General features: G+C 47.3%; 1 protein-coding gene across 1 annotated transcript; it reads right to left on the reverse strand.

Annotated features, from left to right (window-relative positions):
• Positions 1-600: 600 nt before the first annotated feature.
• On the reverse strand, positions 601-1,869 carry LOC142577762 (uncharacterized). Its single transcript, XM_075687216.1, has 2 exons — positions 1,637-1,869; positions 601-1,019 (listed from the first exon to the last, which is right to left on the reverse strand). The coding sequence occupies exons 1-2, from the start codon at positions 1,774-1,776 to the stop codon at positions 728-730; spliced, it is 432 nt and encodes a 143-aa protein (XP_075543331.1). The 5' UTR covers positions 1,777-1,869; the 3' UTR covers positions 601-727.
• Positions 1,870-13,789: the final 11,920 nt, after the last annotated feature.

A 13,789-nucleotide genomic window follows, 5' to 3' on the forward strand; every position in this document is an offset into this window, starting at 1 on the left:
AATACAGGGTTATCTGAGCGAGGACTGTCGCCAGTCATTGAAAATTATGCGTGGATTCGAGAGAGAGACAATTCTTTCCGGAGAAAATTTATAGCCGTGTGAACAGAAATTGTGGGATAATTTGCAATTCGCTAATTAAAGATTGATTTCTGATAAATGTAGAGGGAAACACTGCAGACATATCGCAAATGCGGAATTGAAGCGACAATAAATGTTGCGCTAAGTAAATGTCCCGCTAAGTTGGAATCCTGACGCTACCTCACTTTTCGAGGTGTTCCGACCTAGACTTGCGAAGCCCCCAGTGCGTTGGCGTTGAGCTCAATATTTCTATGGGAGGCTTTCACGGCGCATCGCAGGCAGCAATACTGTGAAACGCAATATTTTCTGCCTTTCGTATAAGCCGGATGTCTTTCTGCTGCCACAAGGACAGTTCTGGTGTGACGATTAAATACTGTCGATACAAGGCGTCAGGCTTACAACGCATTATGGTCGTATCTTGAGAACAGCGGCCTCAAATTCAGCAACATCGGCACCACGCGCAAGAGAAAAAAAAAAGCAACGCGAGTTTGGCTAGTTTGGATTCTGCGTGTGTCGCACTGCTGCTAACGCTGTTCTTGCTTACGCCAAGCTGCTTGCCTCTGCTATTTCTGAAACTCTGTATTCTTTGTTGTCGCTTGTTAAACTGGGACATGGCTTTATTCTACACCAGAGCGAGATCGAGTTTCACTCAAGGGAAGCACACCCGTCTGACGTCGACGCTGTAGTCCGTGAAGGTACGCCGGAATCGCAGCTCTCCAACAGGCGGGTGAGCGTACGGCACACCCAGGAAAGCGTACACGTCCATGTAGCCGAACACCTTGTGACTGAGTCCCTGGACGCGACCGAAGTGTCCGCTCACGACCACGTTCTCCACGCCGGGATTGGGCCTGCTGACGAACATGGTGAGGCTCAGTATGAGCACCGCAATGGCCAGGACGGTGGCCACCGCACACGCCAGATCGGCCACCGTGATGTAGCGCCTGCAAAGCCGCGACACAGACAGTACTGCAGAGCATAGTGGCAAGCCATTAACGGGTTCCAAAAAAAACTAAGATGCGGGCTTAAAATTAAGGTTGCCGTATAGTGGAACAATCCGTAGTTAGTTTGACCACTCGGCGTCATTTTGCGCGCACTTCATCTTACGATAGCCCTAGAACAGGGCTCCTATTCACAAAACGTTCTTACGCTGAAATATTGAGATATAATGCCAGCCAATCACCATCTAGGACGTAAATTTAGCTAAGTTCACCGGCCCATGGGAAACACTTACGGGCGAAAGGCTTTGTGAATTCGGGCCCAGTTGTCTAAGGCGCGAAAGCGTTGCGCTCACAAGTTATTGTGCCCATATATATATATATATATATACAACGCCATTCACAGCGCTGATACTCAAGCCAGCGCTACGGATATATATGGTGCTCTACCACACTACTTTCTCTACCTCACTTGAAGGTTTCCGCTGATTTACAAAAAAAAAAAAATACCTATCAGTAGTTCTCTTCGCCCCCGCCCCCCCTTCCCGCCGCCACCTTTCCCGTTTCCAGCGCTTCAGATAATCTAGCGGGCTTTGTCGCTGGACACTACACCGTATACTCACGTTGGATTTATGTGCGCCGCGACGGAAGAGTACATGCTCCAGAAGCTCTGTGCCTGAGCCGACGGCATCTGCGTGCTCTTAGCGACGGTGGACTTCGTCGAGTCCTGCGACTTGTCGCGTGTCACCTCGGCCGGCACCATGGCGTCTAGCGTCGGCGAGAGCCGTTTGCCAGCCCTGGGAGAGTGTCGTTCGGTCGTCTTGGTGACCGTGATTCTCGAACCATCCACCGTGCTCGCCATCTTCCTTTCTTCTTCGTCTTCTTCTTTCTTTTTTCTTATTTTTTCATCTCCCCTCACGCGCGCACATGACCACGGTGTACCTATTGTAACGCGTTGCAGGGCTAAAGTATTAAACAAACGTGGCTCTGAAAAGCAGGTGAAACTGGGTTACGAGCCCCGAAAACTAATAGTCACAAGAGAATTCATAGTGGGACGTCGATTGACGGAAATTTAGGCAATGAAAAGGCCATTAACTATTGTCAGGCAATCGTCACCGATTACGTCTCCGCACGAGCAGTGCACAAAAACTCGAAACTGTAAAAACGTAAATATACAGCAGCCTGCCTGAAACGGAATTATTGCGACGCTATTACCTACGCTACATATATTCTATTTTCTTGCGAAGCTTTTAGCTTCCTCGGCTCGGACGTCATAACCCCATAAATGGCAAGAATCCTCCACAATAAAAACACTTTTGCAAAAGCGCGCAGCGAGTGAACTGAGAAGAAGAAAACGAAGCGAACAACCGGGTGGCTGTTTAGTCTCTCAGCAGCTTTCGAACTTTGATATAAAGAAAAAAAAACCAGCAAAGAGCCAAAGTGCGTTAAGGTAGGCGGGCTTTTGCTCACGCCAACGTCACATGGTATGTACCAAGTTCGGTAGGTGATTGGTGGCTGCTCCCACTCTCCTGGGCGATGTTGCTCGCGCTCGCATCCGTTGGCAGTAACCCGTGGGTCCGTTTGGTTCGAGAAAGACGGTGCTTCCCTTGACTCGCATAGTTATCGGAAGGCGCCCCCCCTCCTCCCCCCTGTTCCGCACACACACAGAAGGGCCCGTAATCACCGTACACACACAGAGGGGCCCGTAATCACTGCGGGGCGCCAGCCAAACCGGGAACCACCTGAGACTCCCATAGAAATTTTGGATCTGCCCTGCGATTTCCGATTAGGCATGGTTTCTCGAGGATCCAATTTGCGCACGGCGCTTCACGCCAATCGTAACAATGCCTAGGGCATTCAAGGAATTCAGGGTTGAATCTAAGAAGCGATCCGTAAAAAGACGCGCGCCGTATATAATAGCGAAAGTAACATTAGACAAGATTAAGAATTGGCAAAGCTTTTAAGAACGATAAACTTTGTGAATTCAGCCCATAATTTTGTGAATATGGGACATATGAAGGCGTCCCAGAACGATTCCTATGCTAGAGCGGTTCGTAAGAACATTTGGTAGCCAATCGTAAGAGCGATTGTTATACTTGCGAAAGTAGCCGGTCAATGACAAACCTTGCTTACGAACGAAAAACTTTGTTAATTAGGGCCTTTATACAAAAAAGAGGTACTTAAGTTAGAACTGTTCGTAAGAGCAGATGTGCAAGCAATCGTGATGACGTACATATTAAAAGGGAAGGCGTCCTTTTAATAATAAGTAGCACGTGCTTACCGAAGAAGAAGCTTTGTTAATTCGGCTCGTCCTATTTTGTAAGAGCATTTCCTCACTAGCTGGCGCTCGCGTGCTCGCTATTGACATGATAGCGCTCGACGTAATGTCCAGATTATTGCCGCTACCAGGCAGCCCTCGCATGCAAATTTTGTGAATCCAACCTCGCTTGCTGTAACCGCTCCGAGGAGGAAAGTAGAGTATCGGACAAGAGTGCTAATTAGGGATATAGTTGGAGAACGTCGACTTGAACAAATAGTGCCGACAACAAGGCTACGTGTTGTCGTCGTCCCGTTGCCAGTGCTGTTTCTTCAGAATTCTGAATACGGGACACAACGCGCCTCTATATTTCAAACTGCGCGTCCGGGCCCCGTGTGCATTATGCGTGTTCCTCGGTTTCAATGTGTCTCGAAAGGTTTTGTGAGGAGTTACGACGTGCTGATAGAAGGGAAATGGGGAGTAGGCGCATGAAAGCGTTATATAAATAACAATGCGTATTTTTAGTATTTTTAAGACTGGCCAAAAATTCACAAAACATTTAGTTCGTTATTGGTCGCTTGCTTCCTCTAACAAAATATTCGGCATCACAATTGGGTCGAGTTTTGCAAAGGATTCTATAGAGCACAAACTGCTTTTTGAATAACGGGCCCGTGGATCCGTATTTGCAGAACGGTGTGTATGACAAATTGGGAGAAAGGAGGCAACCTATACGTTTCCTCCTTTCTTAAAAAAATGTCAAAATATAATTTTTATATCAGCACGAGGGACACCTTTCTGCTGATATAAAAATTACATTTTTGGCATTCGATTGGGTTAGTCCTAATTTACTCTAACAGTATAAGTACACCTGACTCATACCTCCACTTTAAGTGATGCGATGGTTTAATGCTCGGCGTTGACAGTACAAACCGTGAAACAAGTGCAATCGACCAGGCAGTTTCTCCGAGTAAGAACCAGAGGTCGCGTCTTGTCGCACCACAACACCGTTCCGACGCAACTCGCAACAACCTATATCGCAGGCACACGTGGTCAAATGGAGGGAGGCCGAGAAGACGTTATACGACTGCTGGGACGCCATGGAGAACACCATCAGCGTCAAGATGAACGACGTAAGCATGGTACTTCAGCGGAAAACTCGCCACAAGTTCTGCCAACAACGTTAGTCAAAGAAGCGGCGATTGTTCATATAGAAGAGAGGCGCGAGTTGACACCGCAACGCTTCTTGTTACCTGCTTCCTGGGGATATTAGACACTGGACTTGCAACGTCTGCTTATACGTGTAGATCTTTCTCCCTTTTTGACGTTCCCTACTTTTCTGGAAGAACGAACAGCAGAGCCCCCAACCTGCTCCCTCGCTAACACAACTAAACATTTCCGCCCTTTCGCTTCTTGTTTTGCGTATCTTTTTTTTATTGCGATAGCAATTATACACGGACGCTCGGGGTTCAAAAATGGCCTCGGCGCCACCGCTGTCGCGCTGTTGCACTCGACGGTGCAAGCGCGGCTCGCGCACGGGCCTCCAGAGATGAGGTGTGTGCTTTGGCTTCAAGAAATATGAAATGAAGTCAGCGCACTCTCAACGCTATGCTCAATCGACTCGGTGGTGGAGCCAGGGTAGCTGGTTCTGCCTATCGCGGCTGGCATGAACGTTGTGCGCACGCCACTGCAATCGCACTACAGTTCCTGCTGAGCTGCTGCGTGCATGCGCTGCTCCGAGCGCAATGGGACAGTAAACGTCACTTGACTAACCTCGAACCGCCGACTAACGCCGGCGGTTTCCCGTCGGTGTCATCTCTTACGCGCCATTTTGGTGCAACGCCTGTAACGCCACTGGCGACGCTCTTCATCGCGCAAGCGTTGTCATATATGCCTGCGCTAGCTGCTGCATGGCGCTCTTCCTTCTTGCACAGACAGAATTGCCTTGCGTACTACGTCGCGCCGTCATGTCGCAAGAACATTCAGTTAGAGCACCGTCCGAGGAGTCCAAGCGCAGCGATGAACCTTGCTAATGATTTCTACGCTTTGCCTTTCGGGCGAAACGGCCAGATTTTGTACACTCTGGCTTCCCTTAACACACCGTATAGAGTATGATATACAGTGTAAAAACGTTTAGATCCTTAAGGGTGTTTTCTTGTCGCACTGGTAACAGCCTTACCATTGGGGCTTTGCAAAAATTCATAGATGCCGACAACAGAGTTCTAACTAGACGTGCGATGAAAAATTAAATCATGGGGTTTTACGTGCCAAAACCACTTTCTGATTATGAGGCACGCCGTAGTGGAGGACTCCGGAAATTTCGACCACCTGGGGTTCTTTAACGTGCACCTAAATCTAAGTACACGGGTGTTTTCGCATTTCGCCCCCATCGAAATGCGGCCGCCGTGGCTGGGATTCGATCCCGCGACCTCGTGCTCCGCAGCCTAGCACCATAGCCACCGGGCAACCATGGCGGGTATAGTTTGTATTGTAGATGCACCCGCAATGGACTATACGTGAAACGTCTTGTGAGCGTCGCTGAGGGTGTGTGGGCACTATAGAGTACAGAAATGATGTAACAAAATACACAAGCGACATTTATTCACGCATTACAAAGATTAACTGTTAAACCTATGACAAAGCTAGGGGGTTTCCTATGCGATCTAATCTTGTAATCGTGCTCGCTCCCTATTCGTAGTGGGCCCGCCGTGGTCAAATGTGGTGGGCGCGAATATGCATCTCCCTGCCGCGCTGCTCGAGTCTCTGCACGCCACTTCTGGACTTCGCGCATCGAACGCGGAGGCGCCACAGGCGAGCGACCGTCAAATTGTGAAATAAATTACACAATTGTAAGTGTTAAAGTTCTCATGAGCACCAATTTGAGCTCGTTGAATTACGCCTACAATGGCATAATTAGATGTCTCAAATTTCTGCTCGGATCGAGGAACGTACTGCCGAGCTACACGCTTCTCTGAACGCCGAACGAAAAGCTAAATTTAGCTTTGATTGCGTCATTCGCGGCGCGACAACGGCACCATCTGTGCAGGCAACACAAGCATGATCGAGTAATTGCTTCTTTGCTCTACACAACGATATCAAAGCGAAGCGCACGTGTGGTACGGGTGCAAAGGTATAAGCGATAGTATTTTAACATGTTTTTGTTACATGCGGTTTTCACAAGCTATACCCCTAATGCAGACAAAACTGAAGGACGTTCCACGTAAAACACAAAAAAGAAATTCGTTCTGTTAAATTTAGTTGCACACTAAAAGAACAACATTTGTTCAACTTATACTGAAGCATCGACTATGATTAATCGTACCTTGTAGTGCCAGAGATGCTTTGGTAAGTTAAGTTCGTGAATGAATGAATAAAGATTAATTGAAGAGAAGAAGGTTTATAACCTATTAGAGGAGACGGGCATTACAATTAGGCGAAGAGGTTCGCCCCAGAGTCGGTCTGTTACTTTATTTTTATGAGTCAAAGTAAGCGGATAGAAGATTTGCATAGCCTCGAAAAGCTCGATGGTCATTGTGAATCTCAAATATCATATACTTTTGTTCCTAAACATAAGCATGCTTCTCGCGCAGGACCACTACAGTTTCATCCGGGCCAGAGTGGGTGGTCATCTAAGTACCATACAGAGGTTGACTGATCGCGTAAGAATATATATATTTTTTATCTAAGAGAGGTTTTCGGCACTTCAAGCAAGAGTATGTGGGGGGGCCATCAATCTGTGTTACGTTCCCTGTGCATTCCATACAGTTCTACAGCCACGTAAGTAGCTGCCTACAAGTGGCCACCATCTACAAGAGGAGCTTCAACGTCTTCTGCTACGCGGTACTCGCGAACCTGGTAAGCTGCGGTATGCACTTCAAATGTAGTCGCACGGCGGCTACACTTGCATTAACAGCCTAACCCGAGCCAAACATGTGGCTCGGTTTAAGTAAAGACGAACATGTGGCTGTCCAAGGTACTCACACTTGTTTCGTGTGTGACGTTTCATGGCGCAAGGGCCAGATGTGTTCCTAAGAGCTCCGCGAATATGAGACATTGCTGTTCAAGGCTGCTGCAAAGTCGCGTTAAAATTGACTGGATTGCGTGCAGGCACAGTGGTGCGCATTAATAGTTTCCCTCACGCTTCTTCCCTGTTCGGCAAATTGGCATAAGTGTTGTTCTTCTTTATTGCTTTCTTTTTTAATGGTCGAAGCTTTCGACTCGCTCTCTTACTTTATTTAAGGCAACTTATCCGCAAATTCCAGCTTTGCTTTTTGAAGTTCGAAATTTATTGTATGTTTCTTTGAACAGCACAACGCACTCTAGACGCTCTTCGGAACAAACAACAATGCTAAATGGTTCCAAACAGCGACTATGACTGGCGCGCTCAAATGCCGCAGCTTTGCAATCTCTAATTGGCTAAAATGGACGTTGTGACTGCTTTTTACTACTGAAAAAAAGAAAAAAAAGCCGGAATCGGGGTCTGCATGCACAAAAATTCCTTACGCTCTAATTGCTCATAATAGTTAATCCCCACCAATACGAATGCTGGACAGACCATTTGCATAGGTGGCCGGCCAATGAGAAAGAACAATTGCGAACCAGAGCCCGCGTTCACGGAAACGTCTTACGCTAGAATTGTTCGTAGGAGAACATGCAACCCATTGTTGATACTTGACATATTATTAGCGAAGGCTGCCGGCGAATGCCTACGAGCAATTACCAGCAAAAGCTTTGTGAATTGGGCCCCCAATGTATTAACTGGGCCCCAGAAAGCGTCCATGAGTAACGCTCCATGGAATCTGAACAAGCGGAATTCAAAGGAGCCCTGCAACACTTTATTTTTATTGAAGTCATGGAAAAGATTGTTCTTGCAGCAGCCCATTTTTAGAAGTTTCTAGAAGCAAAAACTATTTGAATAAGTTCAGTAGAAGCGGAGTTATCGTCATTCAAAGATGACCCTTCATCCCACCCCGCGATGTTTCCGCCCCACCTTCGCCGGCTCGCACCGTGGAGGCTACGGCGGAGTGGTGTGGTGCCCGCAGGCGCTCAACCCACTGGACGTCATGGGGGGGGGGGGCGCAGTTAAATTTGGTTTTGGATGTTCACATACGCATCACTACTTCTGGTTTTGGCGTCTTCGACACGCTAAACTCGGAAGCTGTTCCTCAACTTACAGTTGAGTAGGTACAGAGCATTGTAAAGCGCTTATATGCTGCAATGGCGAGCACAGTCGATCCAGCTCTGTCGCTTAGTGCGGCGCGTTGAAAGCAGTTCAAAAAATTGGGAAGACGCATAAGCTTTGCTTTCAAGAGTGGAGCGCGATTCAAAGATCCCCGACTGCTTTTCACGTTTCACGTCAACTGCATGCAGCCTATGTAACCGTAATATTTTCCTGGAAAAGCTGACGACGAACAATATGAACGAAGACAAGCTTTCTGGTTCATTTTGTTCTTTCCCCACAACGGCGGGCTTCGCTACTGCCGCGGGCACGCGGAACGGAGCGCCATCGGGATGGTTTTCTAAGGAACCGAGCGGGGCGTGCCGCTCCTGCAAGAACGCACCTCAAACAGCAGCTGGAAAATGGTTTTGTGTTTGAGTTTCTGCGTAACATAATTATGTTCTCTCATACATTCAAAGTGCAATCCAACCCCATCATGTCTATAGGTTGTGTGTAAGTCGTACTTAACACATTTTCTGAGGTATTTTACTTTGAGAAATACAATTGTTACAGTAACGTCTATGCGCCACGCGGAAAGCCTGCGTCGATCGGGATGCATGGTTCGGGATGATTTTTATCTTGCGGACATCGACGCCGGATTTTCTGCGACGCAGGGCTCTTAACGCTATCGCGTGCATTAGTTCAGCAGGCTCGCCTCCGTGGTTGATTCGTACTGTGCCAGTGGCCGCGCGGGCTCGATCGTGTAGCCAACTCGACTATGGGCCCCGCTTTTCAACGCCGACCTAAAATGCTTGACAGCTGACAACAAATAAATAAATGTCTTTTCGCTGCTTGAATTCTGGCTGCCCGAGGCGCTCTAACCAGGACAGCCGAAGCTGCGCGTCTAGCGGCAACCGGTGCAGTGCGTCTTTATCAATCTCAACGCCTTTGCAGCCAACGTTTCTAGATTGCTGGGATCCCATCTTTTTTCTGGGATGTGCTACAAAGGACGTTAAAGAGTTACCTTTATATCCACATGGAATAAGATTCTTACCGGTGGAAACAGAGGCTTTGCCGTATGACGCTATAATGCTCCTGGGCCTCCACAGTTTGTGGAAAGCTAGAACGCAGTTCAACAATGCTGATGCCGATTCGCGACCTACACGCCATCACTTTATTGAAGCAGTAGTACTGTTAAGGTATGCCCATCGGGCACTCCCTGAACAGCCAACATGGATTGACATGCTAGACAAACTGGTAGTATTGAAAAAAATTTAATATGTCGTGCCAGCGAAATCCTTGTTGACATGTTTTATCTTATGTGTATTGTTTGTGTACGTCAAAGCCGGCAATAAATACAAGCAGCCAACGGCTCCACAGAGACGGCGCAGTCTTCCATTCATTCTCATCGAACGACTTGTAAAGCGCGTTTTACAAAGACTGAACTGTAAACGCAAAAACACCACGATCGTTCTGCGCATCTACTCTTCTTCAAATGAGTATGTGAACACAAATTCTACACGAAAGGACTTCGCGGGAAAGCACGCCTGATTTTTAGAACAAGATTGTGCGTTTTCCACTGCATGTAATTGACTAATATATGTCTGATGTACCCCTGAGGCATTGTCTCGAATTAAGCATGATTTATTTACCATGCTCAATTAGTGTTGCAGGGCCTCCTTAAACCAATATTTACGCGTTCAGCGAGTGTTTCCCACACGGATGGACAGGTGGCTGTGCACGCCGTGACAACGTCGTAATGACTTGTCTTTTTTTCATTGCGCTAGCAATTATATCGTCACTCCAGGCGAATTTCCGTCGCCGTCACCGTGATGTTCCGTATAAAGGCCATGTGCGATAGCATCGTGGTCACGCGCCGTATGCTGTGGGTGTGAGTGAAAGCATGCGAGGGTGAACCGAGAAGGAAGGTAGCTCGATTTCGTACGCGCAAGGCAAGAAGTAGGCCGTCTTCTACTCCGGCGGCGGCTGCGTATGGCGCGGCTGAGCGCAGCCGCACAGTGGGGAAACAGTCTAGGCGTGCCGAGAGCTGATGGCTTCGTGTGCGCTGTGTTCTCTCTGCTTAGTCTGCGTTGAAGAGAGAGGCAGCACGAAGGGCAATTCGCTCGCTGATGCTGCCACTCTTCCTCACGCCAGCGTTTCGACAGCGAGTGTCTGGGATCATCGTGTGAAATGTGTGCATGTTTGCCTGTGTGCGTTGGACACCATGCTCGTTAATTTAGTTAGTAAGCGAATGTTTACAAGTTAAAACGACGGATAAAACTACTAACCTTACGGCGTATAGGTCTCTAATGATCTGCTATCGCAATCGATGCTTCGCCATTTGAGCGAAACTGCAAAAAAATTTTTTTTGTCTTCTTTGCTCGTCGCTTTCACCTTCGTTCTGCCCTAAGATGTGTACTGAGTGGAGTTAAAGCACGCCCTGGGGGTAGTAAAGCGAATAATCGTTTCATCCTTGCACGTTTAGGAACTTCTGCTGACATTTTTCTACTACTTCGGCAGTGATCGATCTTTATTTATTTATTTATTTATTTATTTATTTATTTATTTATTTATTTATTTATTTATTTATTCTTACAGAACGGTGTGTGGTTCGCCCTGTGGCTCGTCAGCTTATTCTTCTCGGCCACAATAGTGATCAACCTTAAGCTCGCCAAGTACCTGATGCGAATGGACGACTACATGTACGAAGGAGTTGAGGTCGAGGAGTCCGTGTAAGTGCTTAGTTTACGTCTTCGTGTACCGCAGCTTTGTGGCGCGCAACCCGCCAGTTCCATTTTTACCGCTGTGGTGTAGCCAGATCTGGTCGCATTAAAAGGGCGTCACTCCGGCCCCGCAGTTGACGGCGTGACTTCGCCAACACCAGGGCCCCATATTAACGAAAAACCTCTTACGCTTGAAGTATTTGTAAGCACAGACGCAAACCGACCGTGTTGCTGAACATATTGCAGCGAAGAAGAAGAATACTGTAGTGGGCCATCCTCTCCGTCGCTTTCTAGTGGGTCAAGCTCTCCAGCGCTGTTCTCGGTGAACGCCGCTCATGTTGAGGGTCCGGGCCCTGCGCTGACGGTCAGCCCAACCACTGGTGGCTAATAATGAAGGCGGAAGGCAAATGATATATATATATATATCTCCTATATGAACAAAGAGCTTTGTAAATTCGCTCCCAAGTCCTCCCGTAACGCAAATCCTCATCGCTCCACTGGATCCCCGTTCCATGGCGTTCCTTAGGTAAATATATAGCTTTGTGATTTTCAGACACTGCACCTATTGAGTTTAATGCATTCTTCACATTTTATACAGGCTATCGTAGCTTTAAAAATAAAAATTGGTTCAGTTATGCTGCCTGAGAGCCGTTGTGTACAGGAACCATTTCAATTCTACGCGTGCATTATAGCACCAAGCTATGGGCTCTCGCATCACTGGAGGCGTCTTCTGCTTAAAAATTAAGGACGCAGCCTGTCGGCCAGTGCGATCAGATTACTTATAGCGGCGCAGGACAACGGCACACCCATACAGACTACCTCCAAATTGTTCACAGAGCGTTCCGCAAATAGCAACGCCAGCTATGTATTACTGTGTCGTTCAAACCGCGGGTTAGTGTCCGCTCTGAAAACGGGTACTAGAGCGCTGGCGCAGCGGTCTGGAGCTTTACAAGCTGCGGAGAGGGAATGATCAAGCACGTGGCGACATAACGCACAACGAAACGTTTCATTACGTCGCTACGTAAACAGTGGTCGGCTTGATAAGCTAACGAAGACAGAAAGCGAAAGCTCGAAGCTGCTCTCCCCGTGGGCGAAGGGGGCTTTTCCGGGAACGCTGTCGCGCAGGAGAGAGAGGGCAAGGCCGTCGTCGGCGCGCGTGGTTGTCGGGTCATACAGCAGTAGCGTTTTGAGTCGGATTATTTTGATGCCGCGGCTGGAAATATTAGTTCTCCTGTTTCCTGCACATCAAAATAAACGCTCAGCTGCGGTGATGCTAAGAAGTCGTTTTTTGATAAGCGGGAAATTAACGGTCTCCCATTATGATGGCGAAACTGTATACGGGCGAAACAAGGCTCGCACGCGCCTCGTTTCACCGTTAAGCCGAAGGACCCAGGTTAAACTGACAGACGGCGCCATTGTTCTGTTTCTGCAAATCCTAGACTTTCTCTGAGCTCCTTCAGGCGTGTTACCGAAGTATCAGTTTTCAGCAATGTTGTCGTTGCAAGTAAAAATAGCGAGTCGATTACGAGTCTTTTATCGCTCCCAATTTGTAAAGAAGAAGATAGCACATAGACTTCTTTTTCTTTTGCTTCTTAACATTAGCGTCAGTCCAGCGGATGACAAGACGTCGGGTCTGAGCATCAGCTACGCACCCAGGTATGGACACTAATTCATGACAGGTTTTGTGAATGCACTGACGCGCTACTTTTCCATCGCAGTGCCGCTTCCAATCTGCCTACGGGTCCCTACAAGTGGAGGTGAGTGCCTCTATTCGATTTTTTTGTTCAGATCTTTATGCAATGTGTATAGTTGGTTGTTTGCACTGAAAACAAACATCGCGCTACATTTAGCTTCCTCCCCATTATGACAACGGCACCATAAGGTGTGAACCTGTGGTCTTGCGATAACCATTTAAGTGCTCAGTTATTTACGTCCCTTGAAAATTTAGATTCGCCAATTATTATTTTTTAAATTTAAAATCATGAAAAGCGTACTCCCGCAGAATAGATTAAAAATTTTCAATGCTTTGGAGTGTGAACTCCATGCGAGAACTCTCTACAGGAACATCTGATATGAGAAAATTACCTACTTCATGTCTGGCGCACTTGGAAGGCTCCAATCCGGCCACTCGAAATAAATGTTTCACGTAAATCATTGCAAGAATAAAAACAGTTAACCTTCTACGTGGTGTCCTATATATCAAGAGCAAACACCTTCCAACTCGTTTTATTAAAATACCTTAAATATATAATTCAAACATGCAGCACAGGTCCGGTCAGACGTGTTTCAAGACGTTTACGGCACATTTTAAAAATCACTGTTTTTGTTAGTACCCTTATTCCTTCTGATGCTCTATCTTAGCACGCACATAACGCCTTAAGGGGATAAATCTCTCAATAAAGAAAGTAATGTACTGATTCTTCAACAGTACAAGTACGTTGCAGTGTTTGTTGACTCAAATAAGAAGGTGTCCAAGCGAGGCAGAGGTTTATAGGAAGGTGTAGACCCGCAGTTATCCGCAGTCATACATCAAGGAATGTCCCGGACTGGAGCCAACATTTAGACGAAGTGCACCTGGCGAAACGTCGGCTCTGGCCCGTGACATATCCTGTTAGTTCATTGTGGCCAAAAAAGGAAGGTG

The sequence above is a fragment of the Dermacentor variabilis genome, chromosome 4 (genome assembly GCF_050947875.1).
Source record: "Dermacentor variabilis isolate Ectoservices chromosome 4, ASM5094787v1, whole genome shotgun sequence".
NCBI classification, from domain to species: Eukaryota; Metazoa; Arthropoda; class Arachnida; order Ixodida; family Ixodidae; genus Dermacentor; species Dermacentor variabilis.